General features: G+C 37.6%; 1 protein-coding gene across 10 annotated transcripts in view; it reads right to left on the bottom strand.

Annotated features, from left to right (window-relative positions):
* The window catches only part of Arhgef9 (Cdc42 guanine nucleotide exchange factor 9), a 162,148-nt gene that overhangs the window by 49,393 nt on the left and 93,696 nt on the right, over nt 1-19,059 (bottom strand). For all 10 annotated transcript variants that reach the window (XM_006981193.4, XM_015999692.3, XM_076562306.1 and 7 more), the window contains one exon: nt 9,995-10,174. In XM_006981193.4, coding sequence (XP_006981255.2) covers nt 9,995-10,174 — 180 coding nt within the window. The remainder of the gene's footprint in view (nt 1-9,994; nt 10,175-19,059) is intronic.

Genomic DNA, 19,059 nt, shown 5'->3' with positions numbered 1-19,059 from the left:
GTTGTCCAAGAAAAAGTGGCCAATCCTAAAATCAAACTCACAAGCTACACTAAATTGACTCAGCATGCTGTGTTCACACAGTTATGCACTTATTTATATATGTAACAATAATAATAAAGAGGCTATGAATTAATTGGGAGGGGACATGGGAGGTGTTAGAGAGAGGGCATGGGAGGAATTGGAGAGAGGAGTTCTTCAGCAGATCCCAGCAGTCCTAGAGGCTCTAGCTGATGAGATAACTGACTGTTAACATAGCAACAGCCTGACTCCAGCCTTTATCAATAAAAGCTCCAGAGACTAGTTTGTTTGTTTACATCAGGTATTTTTTGCCTCCTGATTCTCTGGGTATATAATACACTCTATCTCATCTTGTTTTCCTAGAATTAAGCCATCTCCTGGAGGTACGCAATTCCTGGTACAGTTGTCCTAACCCAAGGCCCTATTCCTGTAGCTTTAGTATTCTCCAGATCCTTGATTTACACGAGTTCTCCCTTCCAGGTGTCTGCACTGTCTGAACTGCTCCTACTTGAGACATCCCAGCCTAGCAACCCAGCTGTCACATTTTCTAAGTTTCCTAAGCTACCACCTTTATTCCCTATAGTTATTTTAGCTACTTCTTTCTTGGATGCTCTGTCTCTGTGACTCAGAATAACTACCAAGCATGAGTCCATGATCACCCAACATGCCCCCTGCTCTAGCCCCACTGCCATGTGCAATCAAGCTTGCATAACAAATGTACACCCCATTGACCCAACCTATTGTCACTCATCCAAGACCTCATGATTTGAAAAACCCACAGTTTGTCTCTGCCACCATGCACATGTCTAAAAATGTCCCTTCAATTTTTAGCACTAGTGTTGGATTCTACCACTGATACCTAGCCAATAGACACAGTTGTGTAGATAAGGACCCCAGGAGTTCCAAAAGCCGCCATGCACCTTCCACAGCTCTTGCTGTTGTCAATACAGTATTGTGAACTAACAATATAGTCTTTTCATTAAGACATGGAACTACGACATGCTCTCACACATGATTCATTGTAACACTGTGCCTAGTGCAGAAATGCACCCTACCTTACCACTTCCATTATCCCAAACGGAGGAAAGAGTTTCCTTATCTAAGCCAGTGCACAAATTTTGGATGGAGGAAATATTTCTTAAAAGGCATATTCTTCTTTCCAAGACTATAAAGATCTCAAAAAAAAAAACATCCTTGTAAAACACACAGTCAAAGGAACACAATAAAGTATAAATACACCCAAGTTGGAAATCCATAAATTGTTTGACAAAGAATCTGAAATAATTCTTTGGAGGAAGTCAAATGAATTAAGAGAACAAGTACAAACAACTAACAAAATCAGAAAACAGTACAAAAACAAAATGAAAAGTTAAAGACTTTAACAAACACAAAAAGAACCAAATAAAGTATTTGGAGCCAAAGACTACATTTACTGATCTAAAATAAAGTTTAAAAAGAAAACAACATCAAGCAGAAAATGAATTACTGAATTCAACAGATCACCTGAAACTAACTAGATGAGAAAAAGGGGAAAAAAAGGAATAAAAAATGTTTACAGGATCCATAGGATATAATAAAGAAATCTAATATTTGCAAAACTCAAGTTCTAGAAGAAGAAACAGATGGGGTGGGAGGGCACATTTAAAGAAATAGTGGCTGAAAATTTCCCATATCCAGGGATAAAACACAAATATTTAGGTTCAAGAAGTTTAGTGATCTCCAGTATAATAAGCAGAGTTCACCAAAAGATTACACAAAACTGAAAGAATTCTAAAAGCAGAAAAACAAAAGAAGCATATTACTCAGAAGGGAGCTTTGATAAAGATCAAAAGATTTCTCAGATTCCATGCCTTAAGCCTGGATCAGGCCTGGAAATAGCACCTGGCGTGAGCCAGATGAACGTAGAACTGAGGCAAAAACATCTTTGAGGATTAGATGGAAACATCAAACAGATTGTTCTGTACATTTCATGGCACATAATACTGGATTTATCCCATACTGACACTCAGTGAGATGTCTGGGGAGTTGAAATTGGCACTGTTGTATTTTAAAAGGAGAGCAAACAGTCAGTATGCACAATTTTTGCTGTTTGTTCCCTCTGCCTTGCTTGGTTGGAGGTAATAGCTTTTTGAGGCTAGAAGATGTTGTTCAGAAGCCAACAAATATGTTCATAAACTGCTATACTTGGTATTTCTGGAGGGCGATGTGGGGCTCTTTCAAACAATTCAATTGGAAAATATAGTAAATTAACATTCAGAATATATAGCCTAAGTTGGTCTTGAGTTATCTTCCTGCTTCTCCTAAGCAAAGTAGAAATATGGCCAGAAGCAGAGTTTGCAGGAGAATACAGATACAGAATCCAAACCATGAACCAGACACCAGGAAGGGACTGTTCAAAGAAGGTCCACTACTGTCAAATGGAATGCTTAAAGGCCACTCAGAAAGGTGACTAATATTGTGTGACTCAATCCATGACCAATATCTGTGATCTGAGTTCACAAAGGGTAGGACTGGAATCTGGAAGCCTAGAGCAGAACACTGTGTGGAGACTGGAGGAAGGGAACAGGGAAGACTCTACATTCCCATCTAGCCTTGTCGCCTTCACATTTATTCCTCCTTTAATAAGTACCTAATGTCAGTTTAGCAGCCCAGCTCTGTTCTCCTTTCTCTCTCCCTTTCCCCATTTCTCCTTCTCCTCAGCTCTCTCTCCCCCTCTCTTTCCCCATTTCCCCTCTTTCTACTTCAATTTTCCTCCCTTCCTCCATCCCATCCTCACTGTTTTGTTCCCTTCTCTTCTTCTTTCTCTTTCTCTTCTCATTCCCTCCATTTTGTCCTTTTAATAGGCTTTCACAAAGTACAGAGGGGCTGTGAGTCTGAGATTTCTGTCTCACTGCATTCCGGTATTCCTATCTTATCATTCTATCTTTAACCCAAACTGCCTCATCTCCTTTGTCCCTACTGCCTCCCCTTTCTTTTTCCATTGCCCTCCTTCACATTTGACCTATCAACCCAATAATAGTCACTAGTCTCACTCTCATTTTTCCTGTCCACTCATGAACACAGTAGTCATTATCTTGGGGCATACAGCACTATCAGAGTTCCCTTACTTCCTAAATTGGTTGGTAATTAAAGGGTGCTTGGTTGCTATTTGACTATTACTGTATGTTCAGAGAGGTACAAGAAGAGGTATTACAATTTTAAACATATACACACTGTCTTAGTTACGGTTTCTATTGACCAAAAGCAACTTGGGGAGAAAAGGGTTTATTTCATTATTACAACACTCCTCTAATACTGAGAGTCAGGGAGGTAACTCAAGGCAGAAACCTGGAGGCAAGAACTGAAGCAGAAACCATGGAGGAAAGCTGATTACAAAAGTAGCTGGACCACCAACAATAAATGAGGGTTCTCTGTTTTCCCCACATCTTCCTCAGCACTTGTTATCAATTTTTTTCTTGATCTTTGTCATTCTGACTGGGGTAAGAGAAAAATCTTCGAGTTGTTTTGACTTGCATTTCCCTAACTGCTAGGGGAAATGAACATTTTTGAGATATCTATTAGACATTTTATTTTCTTCTTTTGAGAATTCTCTGTTCAGGTCTCAGGGTCATTTATGGAATGAGTCATATTTTGTTTTGATTTTTTTTTACTTTGAGTTCTTTATATATTGTGAATATTATCCCCTGTCTTGTATAACTGACAACCTATAATACATATACATGTGTATATAAATATACATAAATAGTTTAAATGAAATCTTCAAGGAAACCTCCATTTACAACAGATGAAGGCCATGACAGAGAACCACAAGCAATCAAACTGTAGAGTTGTGGAGTTCATTCTCAACACATCCATCTATAATACAACCCCTGTATTGAGGCTTAGGAATCACTACAGAACCAGGGGCAAAAACACCATAAAAGCCAGAGGATCTGGAGTTTGCTGTGATATTTTTGTCTCCTAGTAATATCAGAAGCTACACCCATAAAGTTTCACCAACATGACAGCCTAAATATGAGCTGAATAAGTACAATAATAAAGAAGCTAATGTAGAAAGCTCATAATGTCTCAATCTTACACAAAAAACTACAGGAAACTAAGGAATTCTGAGAGCTGGAGAAATACTCTTCCCCAAGGAAGAGCACAGAAGATTGTTATCCAATATCAAATGGTCAGTTCTGAAAACATACATATAAGTAGCATTATACAGACTAACAGTTTGTATTTATGTACTTAGGAATATATATGTATATACACTTACACATATGTACGTAACAACAATTAATGAAAAAGGAGACCATAGGTCTGAAAGAGAGGAAGGAGAGGTATATGGGAGGGTTTGGAGGAAGGGAAAAAAGGGGGGTAATGTAATAAGACTATAAATAAATGAAGTAATTATATTACAAACTCAAAAATAAAAATTTAAACAAAAATCAATGCTACCAACTTTTTTTTAACAACCTGACTCAAATAATGCAACAGCTATTATTTCTGATGTGTACATGCAGGTAAAACCAGTCACAGCAGAAGCCCTAACCTATACTAATATGTTCTTCTGTTTGGGGGATTATTGATCTAACCACCTGGAGTCCCAATAGGCTCTGTTCAACTATTCAGAGTGGGTTGGAGCCTTGAGATTTTGACAGGATAATAGGGAATTAATTAGGATCCACCTCCTGTGTGCTTGTACCCACAATAATAACAGCGTGGATATGTCCCAATTGTGTCAGCACATCCTAGAAAAGCAAAATGCTTTTGATCAGATTGGTTTCTCCTGTTAATACTGCAAAAACAATCCTTGACACAATTTGAGACTTCAATCTCTTTAACCTGTGAAACTATTCCTTTTCTTTTTACTGGGAAAAAGTTATTATGTTCTTACTTTTCCATCATCCTTACAGTCTGGTGTCAAGAATGGCAGCATGCTGCCTCTGAACTAAGCATATAGAAAAATTCTGAACATATAAGTAAAGGGGTGGTGTAGGGTGCCACAGAAGTCCTGAGTGAATGTATGTATTGTTTGACATGTACATGACCACAAGGACCCCAACGCCTCATACCCATGGGAGTAGCAATGCCTTCCCCATGCCTTCCTCTGGTCCAAGTGTGAATGTTGACAGTGTGTGCAGAAAATGTCCATTGTAGCTTTCTCTCCCTGGATATTTACAGCTTGAATATTGCTCTCCTAAAGAGACTGCTCCTATTGAGATAAGCTAAACCTATCTCTCTGTTCAACTGTATACCTAAGCCCTGCCTCCTTGTTCAGTTCTATGTAATAACCCTACCTCACGGTTCAACCATATATATAACAAACAAGCTTAGCTTCAGGATACTGTGGCTGCTCCATAAGAGCGCCCAGACAAAGCCTGGTACATTCAGTTGAGGCAGGACCAAGTCCCTCCCCCTTGCGTCAAGACTGAGCAAGGCTTCCCACCATAGGTAATAGGCTTTGCTGACTCCCTATGGGAGGGAGGCCTTACCCTTTTGGAGGAAAGGATGGGGCGGAGGCGGGGGTTGGGAGGCAGCAGGAATAAGGATGAGAGGGGGATCTATGGTTGGTATGTAAAATGAATAAAAAAAAAACTTAAATAAAAAAATTAAGTTAAAAAAAGCAAGCCCAGACAACCTAATCCCAGCTTTTCTGTGTCTCGGTATCATGTGATACCATGATTTGAATGCACACTCTAAAATTTATGTTGAAAATTAATTGGCATTATAATATTATTAAGAAAGTTATTGTGTTGTAGAGTCTTTGGGTCTTGTTAATTATAGTGTGTGATTTTTTTTTACTTGCTACTTTTTAAATAATAAATTTTAAAATAAAAATAAATCTTCAAAATAAAGAAGTGGGATATTTAAGAGTCTCCATGTTCCCTCATTGCCCTCCTAAAATGCCATTATAGCAAAAGTGGGTTGGTTATAGTGGCGGTTAGTTTGACTCAATCTTTTCTGTCTTGCATGTGCTCCTATGTCCTTTACCATACTATGATGTAACAAGAAGACCCCTGCCCTGCTCTGTGCCAGGACTATGCTTTGCTATTCCTAGCTTCTATATCAGATTTCTTTTCTGTATAAGTTATCGTGCTATAGCAGCATAAAATGGACTGAGATACCAAAGAGCATGCTGTTGAATAACCAGTTGGTAAAAGAAGACATTGTTTGCCATTTTCAAAAATAAATAAAAGCATTTTTTTTAAAAAAAATCAAATAACAAAAAATGCTAGTAAAGAGGTGGAGAAAGTAGTTGTTATTCACTGCTGGTTTATAAGTAACCATAGTATTACTAGGTCACTTGGTAGTTGCATTTTTTGCTGGTATATACATAAAGGCCTTTATCTCAATATGGCACATACCATGGAGCTACCTGCATATTGTTGTTTGTTTCTGCATTATTCACAATAGCCAGGAAATGGAATCCATATAGATATTCATCAATAAATGAATGTTTTTTTTTTTTTAAAAATGTGGCACTAATACAGAATAGAATTTTAGGTAGCTGTGATGAAAATGAAAACAGAACATTTATAGGAAAATAGATGAAACTGAAAATCATCTTTTATGCTTAGTGAAATAAGCTTAGTGAAACATGCTTTCCTCTAACATAATGAACCTTGATTTTATATGAGGAAGTGTGTACATGTGTGTGTACACATATATATGTGCATACATGTATAAATATACATACATATACACATGAAAACACACATATATATGCACATACATTATATGTAGGGGGACATGAAACTAGAAAGCAGATAATAAGATGAGTCAGAGATATCTTAAGGGAAAATGGAAAATGAGAGGGTAATAGAATACATGTGGCATGATAGGCAAAAGGTAGATGAAGTGAAGGAAGAAAAGAAATCAGACAGAGGGATACAGGAGTCCCAGGGGATGACAAGGAGAGAGAGTAGCAAATTAGGACAAAGTGTAATAACACATATGTATGAAAATGCCATAATGAAACTCATTGTTTTTTTATGCTCACCTAAAAAATTAATTAAAAATTTTTTTAAATCATGATACCACTTTCTACTTAATGGAATGTCAGATCATTTTAAATTGATAATATCAAATGTTAATAATTATATTATATAGGGCACCTGAAATACTTATAATATTAGTAGTGGAAATGTAAAATAATATAACATTGGAAACATTTTATATTTATAAAATTAAGGAAATATTTGCAACGTACATGCAACCTAGCTATTCTAATCTTAGTTACTTTTCCAAGACGAAATAAAAATTTATGTTCTTGCCAAACCTTACACTGGAATAGTCATAGGAGCTTTATAAGTGTTTTAACTGGGAGCAACCCAGATATCCACTAACTGGTGAACAAGTAAAAAGTATCAATTACTAGTACAATTATCACATCATGAATGGCATTATGTTAAGTGAAAAAAGACAAATACAAAAGATCCTATTATTTTACTTCATTTATATAACATTCTAGAAAAAGCAGTAATATGATAATGGAAAGCATATCAATGTTTGAAGGAACCTGGGGTTAAAATATAAAAGAAGGATAAGACCTTTGATGTAGAGATAGAAATATTTTATTATTTTTTTCAAGACAGGGTTTCTCTGTGTAACAACCCTGGCTGTCCTGGAACTCACTCTATAGACCAGGCTGGCCTTGAACTCACAGAGATCCACTTGCCTCTATCTCCCAAGTGTTGGGATTAAAGGCATGTGCCACCACTTCTTGGTTATAATGGTAGTTACATAACTTCATGCAATATACAATTCTCATTGGGGAATCTTATACATAAGTTATGCCCAAGTAAATCTGATAAAATACATTCCAGAACAATGTGATTTTTGAAGGCAAAACAATATTTAAAATGGATAGTTTATCATTATCAAGTATTTATCCCAGCTTTATAACACTCATTTATCATATGAAAACTGTTCAATTCAAATTAACAACATTAAAAGACTAAAGTATGAAAGAAAATGAGTCTTCTTGTCCTCTAGGAGACATAAGACAACGCTTGAAGAATGTTTAGGTTGTTATAACTGGTAGACAAGAAAATGATACTTGACATCTAGTAGGCAGAGACAAAGAATGCTAATAATACACATGACAATGCAAAGGGAAACCTCTAGTTGAGGACCTTGATCTGTGGTCTGATTTCTCAACATGTGATTGATATCTATGTGTTGCTATAAATTACGTATATCTTGTCTGCTCTTATGTAATATCTACGAGCAAAACGTCCCATATGATTTTCCTTATTGTTCTGACTTCACTCCAGCACACACAACAGCTTTGTGCATGTTCATTTTAGATCTCTCAGCTGTAATTTTGGAAATGGAGCTATTAGGTCATGCACATGTTTAATATTTATAAAACTACTCAAGTCCTATCTGAAATGGCTGAACCAGTTAATATACTGTGCAGAAGAGTTATCATATCAGGTCTGAGAGTGCTATATGTAGAAGGGTCTACTTGAAAAATAAGCCCTTCACAAGCATCATAGAACTTGAATACCAACCATGCCCTGCTGACAATAGCTCATTGTGCCCAGACAGAAGAAACAATGTGGTTTATATAAAATATTTGCTTTTCTTCTGAAATTTTGGCATGTGATATACAAAGGGTACCTGTAAGTTGGACGGTGATGGCACACACCTTTAATCCCAGCACTCGGGTGGCAGAGACAGGAGGATCTTTGTGAGTTCGAGACTAACCTGGTCTACAGAGAGAGTTCCAGGACAGGTTCCCAAGCTATAGAGAAACTCTTTCTCAAAAACAACAAATAAACAAACAAAACAAAACAAAGCAAAAACAAAGGGTACCTGTATAATCAATCCCCCATGAACTCTAGGACACAGAATCTTTAGTTTCTCTGAGACATTTCATATGATGCTTAGAATCTTTTGCCAGGTGTTCTCTTTTTCTTTTCTTGATTATTTTAGTTGTTTCATTAGAACAAAGCACAGCCATTGATAAGCTATATACTATGTCATTTCAGATTTCTTAGCAAATCACTGAATATAAGAGTTGTCTAGAAGACCCCTTCAGCACACATTCCCATAAACAAAGCAGATCTCCCTAGGAACTTGTTCTGTATAGCCTGAATTTTGATACACATGTATATATTATTTCTTGAAAAAATACTTTACAGGGCTGGAAAGATGTTTCAGCAGTTCAGAGCACTGGCTGATCTTCCAGCAGACTTGGGTTCAATTCCTAGCACCCATAGGGTGGCTCAAAGCCATCAGTAACTCCAGGATCAGAAGTACTCTTTTAGCCTCCTTGGGTATTGCACACACGTGGCACAGAGATATACATGCAGGTAAAATATCCATGCCCATAAAATAATAAAATAAATTAAAAGTACCTTATCAAAAGCTAGATTAAATTGTTTATGAAAGATATACAAAAGAGAAAAACACAAAGGTAGCACTGTAAATTCTTCTCACATTCTACATGAAGATACTGAAGTTCAAATAGGTTAATGGATAGAGCTAAAGTTATCCAGTAACCTCAGACACAGGTCCCAAATTCTCACTAGTTTGTTTACATTAAGCCCATGGCCCCTTGTTATACTTGAAACTTCTCATACTCTAATTCTGACCTTTCAATACCTTTCAGGAACTACTTTCTTGAGAAGAACACCTTCTCTTATTTCTCAAATTATGCAGTGAATATATTGAATTCCTCCCCAAATACTGGGTCTTATAGAAGCTGAACCCAACAGGAAAGGAAAAGAGAAGTTAAAAAAAATCCTCTGATAACTTCCTAAAAGGTTGGGGAGAGAAGAGAGTATAATAGCAAAGAAAAATAATCCTAAACAAGTTATAAATCTTCCTAACCTGGTTAAAGATGAAGGTTCAAAAAATCAGTCATATAAGAACTCATACCCCATTCCAGTACATCGCAGCTGACTAGAACCAGAAAACTCATACATCCTTCTGTTGCTCCCTATGATTTCTTTAAAAATGAACAAAGCAAGATGCTTACATGCTCTAGGAAGCAGGGTCCTATCTCGCTGAGGTGGGGGTCATCATTGTTGTACTGCTTCTCCAGGTCTCTCACAAAGCCCATCTGAAACCTGTAGATGTCTTCAATGTTCCCAAAGATGACCTTCAGTTGCTCATCACTGAACATGTCCCTTCTCTTCCGGCACTGCTTCAGGTAGCCCTGCAGACAAAGGAAAAGCTCAGGGTGAGGGTCTCCCTTCCACTGCTTCCTAAGTACATGGAGAATCATTTTCATTCCATGAATTAGGCAGGTAATACTTGTTTTCAATTTTCATAAGGGGAAAGGGAGAGCCAGTGAAGGGCACTGCTGCATTAGTAACTTTAGAGTATGATTACATTACATTAGTAATTTCAGAGTATGATTACTCTGGAATGCTTATGTTTTCCCTATGTTTGTATGAGAGAAAAACAACAACAATAACAACAACAAAAGGCCAAGGGCCATTTCTCAGAGCCTAGATTGTACTTAGTATTGGTTGTATTAAGAATATTAAGGGAAGATGGAGATATACTTCAGTGCTAGAACATTTTAGAAATGTTTTAGAACATTTGCCTATAATACACAAGACCTGAGTTCAATTTATAGTACCAAAAGGTGGGGCTTTTTGTTGTTGTGGCTGTTGTTGTTTTTATTATTGTTGACAGGGAATACCAATGATGTGAATGGTTTCAGCTAAAGCAACTTACTAAAATAGCATGTGTGTGCAACAATCCAGTAACCAAGGTAGAAGCACAAAAACACTCCAGTAAAGAAACAGGACTTGAGAAAATGAAACCATTATTTCCTTATTTTGAGAAAAGGTCTATGTAGCCCAAACTCTCCTTGAACTCATACCCCTCCTGCTTCAGATTCACAAGGACAGATATGTCACAATATGCCACTATATCTGGCTCCAAACTATTATGTTAAATGAATTTCTCTGCTATCTATGGCCAGTAAAGAGTATAGATGATCTTAGCCAGCAAAGCCAAGAGTAACTGGACATTGTATTTGAAACATATGCATACAAATGCTTATAGAATGTCAATGATGACAAAAGGAGAATGGACAAGAATTCATTGCCTGATAAGAAACCCCTAACATAATGGTGACAAAAACATTTAGCCTACACTGCACACTCCCTGAGATGTCAGTTCAGAAAACAGCTAATAGTGATGTCCCATTCTTCCCATTTGAAAGGTTTAAGGAATGATCCAAACATCATATGATATCCAAAATGCAGCAATGATGCTGGAGTTCAAAACCAGTATGGAAAGTAGTGAGTATAAAAGAGAAGGAAAGGAATGCCAGAGAAGCTTCTCAATTCTCTTAATATATTCATTATTATTGTGAAGTCATTGCTTCTCTTTCTATTATGCATATCGAAATTTAACTACATATTAAGAACAATGTAGGTTGGTAGAGTATTTTCTTAAAGTTAATGATAGGGAACTAACACATTTTAAATGTAATGGGTTATTATATAGCCATTAAAATGATTGAAAAATACTGAAGAAACATGGAAGAGGTTTATGGCATAATGTTAACAGTAGAATATGAATGGTATATCAATATGATAATACTTTTATACATGCATACACCTTATTTTCTTCCTCTTGTTGAAAATTACAGAAGGAAAAGAGCTCAAGAAAAGGCACAAGAAACATATAAATGCAGAGATAACTCAGGAAGCAAAAAAAATAAATAAATAAAAAAACAAAAAAACACCAAACTGGAAGCCATACTATATATACAGAAAGGACCTGTAAGGTAAAAGGAGAGAGTATATATGTATGTACATGTATATTTAAATATAATTTTAAAGCCCTGACATGACATTATAAAACAAGGAACCACTAAAGATGCCATTGAGTTCATTTTCTCTTGGCCAACTATTGCTGGGTGTATGAAGAGGGATTTGATAGAGATATCCTGTTTAGGGCTGAGTAGTTCAAGGTTTCCCACTCTCTGTATATTTTCTGGGTGTGCGTTTTATTCTATATTTGTTCCCATCTGCTGTAGGAGGAAGATTCTCTGATGATGGCACTGATCTGTAAGTATAGCAGAACGTCAATAAGGGTACTACCATGCTCTTTTAGTAGAACAATAGTATTTGGTTTGAATCTAGGTCACTGGGCTATCTAGTCTCAGGTTCTTGATCACCTAAACAGCTTTGGGTATGGGTTCCATCTTGTGGAGTGGGACTTAAGTCAAATCAGATATTGTTTGGTACTCCCAAAAGCATATCTTACAGGCAGGACACAATTGTACATCAAAGGGTTTGTGGCTGGGTTGGTATTTACATTTCTCCTTTGGTAGTATGCAGAATACCTTCCTGTAACAGAGACACTAGCACCCGTGGGTTAAAGCTCTGTGTAGACACCATCTCAACTTCTCCATGTTCAATGAGTTTATAGGTTTCATCTTCAGCATTAGGACTTTGCCATCACTTTGTGGGTAGCACCCTATAATTTAGCAACAGTCTGAGTTGTTTGTTTGAGGTTCCCATGGGGCCCATTTGGCCAACAACTCTATTAGATATAACCCATTCTTGGTACTGCAAGCTTCAATTGGTGACAAGAGATGTCCAGTTGAACCTATGCTTCCCCAATCATTTGGCAATTTCATTTATATATGTATTTATATATAAATATATATGTTTAGAGTGATAGATGCTATAGATTGATGCTTCACATGACAAGACATCATTCTTAAAAGATACTATGAGTACCATGACATCCCCAAGTAGTTTTAATTTACATTTCTCAATTTAATAGGGATAAGAAATACTTTTTTGAGATATCTCTTAGTTGATTTTATTTCTTCTTTTGAGCACTCTCTGCTCAAATCAATAGCTCAGTGTTTAATTGGGTCATTTGTTTTCTGTATTTTTTATTTTTTGAGTTCTTTATATATTCTGAATAATAATCCTCTCCTTTGAGATTTCAATCAATCACAGTTAGAATAGCTAAGATCAAGAAAACAACTCACAACAAATGCTTGTGAGGATGAAGAGAAAGAATAATACATATTCACTGTTGGTGGTATTGCAGACTGGTATAGCAACTCTGGAAATCAGTGTGAAAATAATTCAAAAGCTAAAACTAAATCTACCATATGCTAAGCTATAGCATCCCTTGGCATGTAGCCAAAAGGCTGACATCCTACTTCACAGATGCTTGTTCAGCCATGTTCATTGCTACTCTATTCACGATAGCTAGGAAATGGAAAGAACCTAAATGTCCTTCAACTGATGAGTGGATAATGAAACTATGGTGCATATAGACGGTAGGATTCTATTCATCTGTAAAGATAAATGAAAATAAAATTATGAAAATTTCAGATAAATGAATAGAACTAGAAAAATAAGTGAAGTAGCCCAGGCCCAGAAAGACAAATGCCACAAGTTCTCTCTTATTTCTGGATCCTAGGCCCAAATCTTCAGATGTACAGATATTCTTCAGATATTACCTGGGCTAACCACGAAAAACAAGACCATAGGAAAGGACTGTATAGGGGAGCTCTACAGTGCTACAAAGGGGAATATGATAATATGAAGGGGAGAATGGGGTGGGGACTTAGTTGGGGAGGGGAGATGGAATACAACATAGAAGGAGAGAGACAGAGGAGGAATAAACATCACTACAAATGTTTGAAATATCCATAAGGAATCATCTCATGTTTACCTAAAATTATATAGAATATATAATGCAGTTTAGATCAGGTTATACCACCCGAGATGATAATACTCCACAAGAGACATAGTCTAGCCAACAAAAATCCCAGCAGCAGGCACCAAAAAAATTTACTTTCTTTTTTACACATATAAATGGAAATTATATTAAAAGAATGTGTTCTGGGTCAGGAAGGGTTAGGAGGGATAGTGAATGGGAAGACAAGGTAGAGGAGGGAGTCTAGGGAGGGATAATTAACACTGACAACCTTTGAAATGGCCATATGGAAACCTTACACTATAGGTGCTTCCTAAAGTGTCTATTTAACACATCTAAAAGTTTAGTTGGAGTCATCTTCTAATAGGGGAGAATGCCTCATAAGGTATCATATGGATCAAACAAAAATCCCAGTACCAGGTGGGGGTTACCTCCATTCCAGCTCTTGGCCAATGGGATCCAATAGATGCCCCCAAACAACACAGTTTATTGCCACTGCTCTTGGTTACCCTGCAGAATTCGATAATAAGACCCTATTGCTAAAGATACCATATTCCCCAGTCATAGTACATGGAGAAACCAAGCTAGTACTGGCCTGGAAGCTTTGGTCCTACTGGCTACCTTTCATAATGCTAGCAGTTTCTATGCATGCTACTTGGGGAGAAAAGTCATTAACAATCTTACTCAGCTATGAACCCTATAAACTATCATAACTAGCCAGATAATATATGCCCATAGGTGCAATACTGGCATAAGTGTTCTGAGAGTAGCCAACCACTTTCTGGTTGCATTTGAGGTCTACTCCACAAAATAGAACTCTTGTCTGATACTGTTAACTGGGATAAGAACCTGTGACTGGGTAGGTCATAGGCCCTAGGGGAGAACATACTTCTGTTATTCTGATAAATGAACATCTATTAAACTTCCTACTAAGTAATTATCTTTTTTTCAAATGTATTTATTTTATATCCCAACCACAGTTTTTCCTCCCCCATCTCCTCCCAGTCCCTCTCTCCAACCTCCCTGTGTCCCCCAATCCACTCCTCCTCCATTTCTATTCAGCAAAGGGCAGGAATCCCATGGATATCAACAAAACATAGCATATCAAGTTACAGTAAGTCTAAGTAAGCACTTTCACTTGTCACATTATCCATGCCCACACCTTGGAAGAAAGCATCCTACTCCATCAGAGGCCAGGCCAACATCCCAAACCCCAGGTAAGACCCCTCCATCCTGCCCTTGCCTGCTCAATATAACCCCAACTACCACTCCTCTTATTACCACATCCCTGCCCACACCTCTGGCGGATGTCTCCTCTTCCACCAGAGACCAGGCCAGCATCCTGAACCCCAGGTAAGACTAGTCCCCACCCCATCTGTGCTCATCTACCATAACTCCAACTGCCCCTCCCCTCCTCCTCACCATACCCAATCCTACATCTCTGGCAGAAGCCTTCCCCTCCATCAGAGGCCAGGCCAGCATCCTGAACACCAGAGACCAGGCCAACTCCCTGAAAACCAGGCAGAAGCCTCCTACTCCACCAGAAGCCAGGCCAGCATCCTGAACACCAGAGGGCCCTGAGCCAGATTAGAAGCCATGCACAAAGCCAGAACTGCAACCCCAAACTTGGGCAGCAATTGCCTGCCGGAACAGAGACCATCTAGTCCATCAGAAATCCAGCCCCCAACATGAGTGGAGACTGGACCACAGGCCTCAGCAGCAAGAAGATCAGAGAGGAAAGAGAAACCAAGGAAGAAAATACTCATCCAACAAAGACAAATCCAGAAATCAGCACTTAGACCTATAATCACTTCAAATCTAGATGCCTAAACATAAGCGTAAGAACACAAACAACAATAGCCAGGACAATGTCACCACCAGAGTCCAGCCATCCTACTACAGCAAGCCCTGAATATTCCAAGACAGCTGAAGCACAAGAAAACGACCTTAAAAGAAACTTTATGGTGATGATAGATGTCCTTAAAGCAGAGATGAAAAGCTCCCTTAAAAAAATCAAGGGAAAGACAACCAAAAATTGGAGGAAGTCAGTAAATCTCTTAAAGAATAGCAAATAAAAAACAAGAAAAAAAACAAACCACAATTGATGGAAACAAATAAAACTGTTCAAGACCTGAAAATGGAAATAGAAGCAATAAGGAAAACATAAACTGAGGGAATTCTGGAAATGGAAAATCTAGATAAGTGAACAGGAACTACAGATGCAATTATCATCAACAGAATACAAGGGATGGAAGAGAGAGTCTCAGGCTTTGAAGACACGCTAAAAGAAACTGATACGTCAGTCAAAGAAGATGTTAAATCTAAAAAATTCCTGACACAAAACATCCAGGAAATCGGAGACACTGTGAAAGGAACAAAGCTAAGAATAATAGGAATAGAATACCTCCTTTCAAATTGCTAGTTTAGGGGATGAGTCTTAAACGACTCCCCAAGCAATGTAGGTTATTGCTGTTGCCACTGGTTATCTCTCAGAGCCTGAAGATAAGTCCTCATTGCTGAAGACACCACACACTTCAGACACAGTACTTGGAAGAATCTAACTGACTGAATTGAAAGACTCCTCCATGAGTACTAGCTCACATGGTACTGGAAGATGCTATGCAAGCTGTAAAGGGAGAAAAAGCAACCAAAGAGTCCTACCTAGCTGTGATTCCTACAAACACAAAAAGGACAATCATGGCAAGATATCTCCAAGGTATAACTGTGGCACTTATAAACTAGGAGTAACCAACAGGCACCTTAAGATGGACTTAAGGCCTGCTCAATAGAAAAGAATTCATGCCTGGTACTGTAAGCCTAACCAACTACCAGTGACTAGTGAAATCATAGATCTTAGAAAAGAATCTACTACTGTCACTTTCTCAAACCAGTATATTTTCTAATTATATTCTCAATACTTATCCTTATACCTAAAGAGGTATATAGCTCTCATTCCTTATCAAAGAAACCTCTTTTTGCAGCAGAAGAAGACCATTAGAGAAAGCCACAATTGGTCAAAATACAGAGAACAAATAATAGCAGGAATCCCAGCTCCACTTGATATATTTGTAACAAAACACCTAAGGCTCAGGGAATATCACAGGGTAGAAAGACTATGAGAGCCAGAGAACCAGAAAGTCGACTGTGTGATTATGTCTTCCATATAGGACAGGGAAACTGCACCCATGAAATCTCAACAGTATAGTAGGCTAAACAAGTCCTGAACAATGACTAACAGTTGGCATACCAATATGGCTGGGGGAAGTCTCATAGGACCCCACCCACAGCTATAGACTGATTAACAAATGCTGAAAGAAAAAATCAGTCTTTCCTAGATGAGGCCCTAATTGGTTATCTAAGATGTCTACGTGGGGTAGGGTTTAGGGCAAGCATAAATTATATCTCACTATATGGCCCAGACTGCCCTCAAATTCATAATCCTCAAATTTCAGTTTCCTGAGTGATGAGGTTACAGAAGTATGCCATCACATGCAGCTCAAAACCCAGGTTTAAACATAAAAGATAGAAATGACATTGAACTTTAGCATGATAAACTTTGTTAGACTAAAGGAAGAATTTCTTTATAGTGAAGCATCTGAGACTAATCCAAATAACCAAGGAAAGATAGGGAAGGTTTCCTGGAGGCATCTGAGACTAGAACTGATTTCACATTTCTGTTATGCCTGAGCTCATTTTCCCCCAGGGGCAGGAAAGACAACATTTGGAAGCATCTTTAGTGTTAGCTGTTTAGTACTTAGCTTCTTCTATTGTAAAATTAGTTCCATGGTTACAAATGGCAATGTCACAGATGATTAGTCATAATGATCCTGAGCTAATCTCTGAGTTTTTATCCCCCTGGCTAGATTTAGAAACATGTGGAGAGTGCGGTAGATTGTCATATTAACACATCCACACTTGAACACCAGATGCTTCCTTGAGTGCTAAGGAAGAAGGGGCAGAAAGTGCAGAAGAGTGCTGTCTAACTCCCATAGATTTCTCCAGTGAAAATATATCTACGGAGTACAAAACCAGAGAGATTGAGAGCCACATATGACTCAGAGCTCTGCAACCCACTGATTTTAGAGGTGGGGAAGAAGGTCACGGATGGAAAAGACTGCTGATGTCTCATAGCTAATCAGTAGCCAAAATATGACTTGAGCCTTGCACTCTCAATTCTAACTCTGCTTTCTTTCTGAAAATATTTTGGTGCTTATGGGCTTTGGTTTATAGATAATATAATCTAAAGCTAGAATACTGTCCATAGTCCAACTAAATACAGATTTCTCAAATTCTCTTTACTATTTGCTGTTGAGAAGTAGAACAAAGAGACAATAGTTTCTAATGTCTTCAACAAAAGCTGTAAGTAAGTTGGTTGCATTGGACAATTCCTCAAAGCAGAATCATAGCACTCCTCTTTCTGTACAGATTAACATATCCATAGTTGTGTCTTGTGTTTTGAGGACATGATGTTTGAGAGTTGGGGAAAATAGGGCATACTTCTAGGACTAAAGGACTTCCATGGAGTCTAAGACTAGAAACACTATGAAAACATTGTCTAACTATGGATGATCTGTTGACACAGACAATAACAATACTGTTTGCCTTCTTTGAAGATCAAATGATAGGACAATCAAATTAGTATGTACATGTGAACAATTATATTTATTTTTTATTTTGCAATACTTTTTTGAGAATCTACCATGTTTCAGGCACTGGGTTATTGATTTGACATCAGTAATTAACAAATGAGATCCCCATCCATGTATGGAATTTACATTTTAGTAAGATAGATGAGCTATAAGTAAATAAATACAGAAACGTGCAATTTATCCAATAGTCAAATGTGTAATGGAGAAAAGTAAAACAGGAAGAAGAAGCAATGCAAGCTTAAAATTTTTCATAGAATATTTAAATAAAAATTTGAAGCACCTAATTGGAGGAAGATTTCTCTAGGCAGGGGGAAAATAATTCAAGGTCTCTGTTTGGGAACATGTCTGGCACATTCAATGAACAGAAAGAAGCCAGTAGGGGTGGGTTAATAAGAACATAAGAAAAGGAACAAGAGGTGAAGTCAAAATAGTGAGGGGATTGACCCTACATGACCTTGTAAGTAAGAACAGTTTCAATTTTTACTTCAAGAGAAATTATGAGCCACTGGAAAGGGGAAAAATACAACTTTAGGTCATGATAGCCTGCCCTAATTATCAAGTGGCGAACAGAATCTACTTAGTTTAGTACTGATAGCATCACATATAATCTAGCTATCATTTTGAAGTACCACTTCTCAAACTTTTAAATGTATTGCAAATTAAGTGGGCGAATGACTAAAATACACAATCTTACTCAGTAAGTTTGAGATAGAGCCAAAGATTTTGTATGTCTAACAAGGTCTCA

Source organism: Peromyscus maniculatus, chromosome X (genome assembly GCF_049852395.1).
Source record: "Peromyscus maniculatus bairdii isolate BWxNUB_F1_BW_parent chromosome X, HU_Pman_BW_mat_3.1, whole genome shotgun sequence".
NCBI classification, from domain to species: Eukaryota; Metazoa; Chordata; class Mammalia; order Rodentia; family Cricetidae; genus Peromyscus; species Peromyscus maniculatus.
This window is presented reverse-complemented; position numbering and strand designations above follow the sequence as displayed.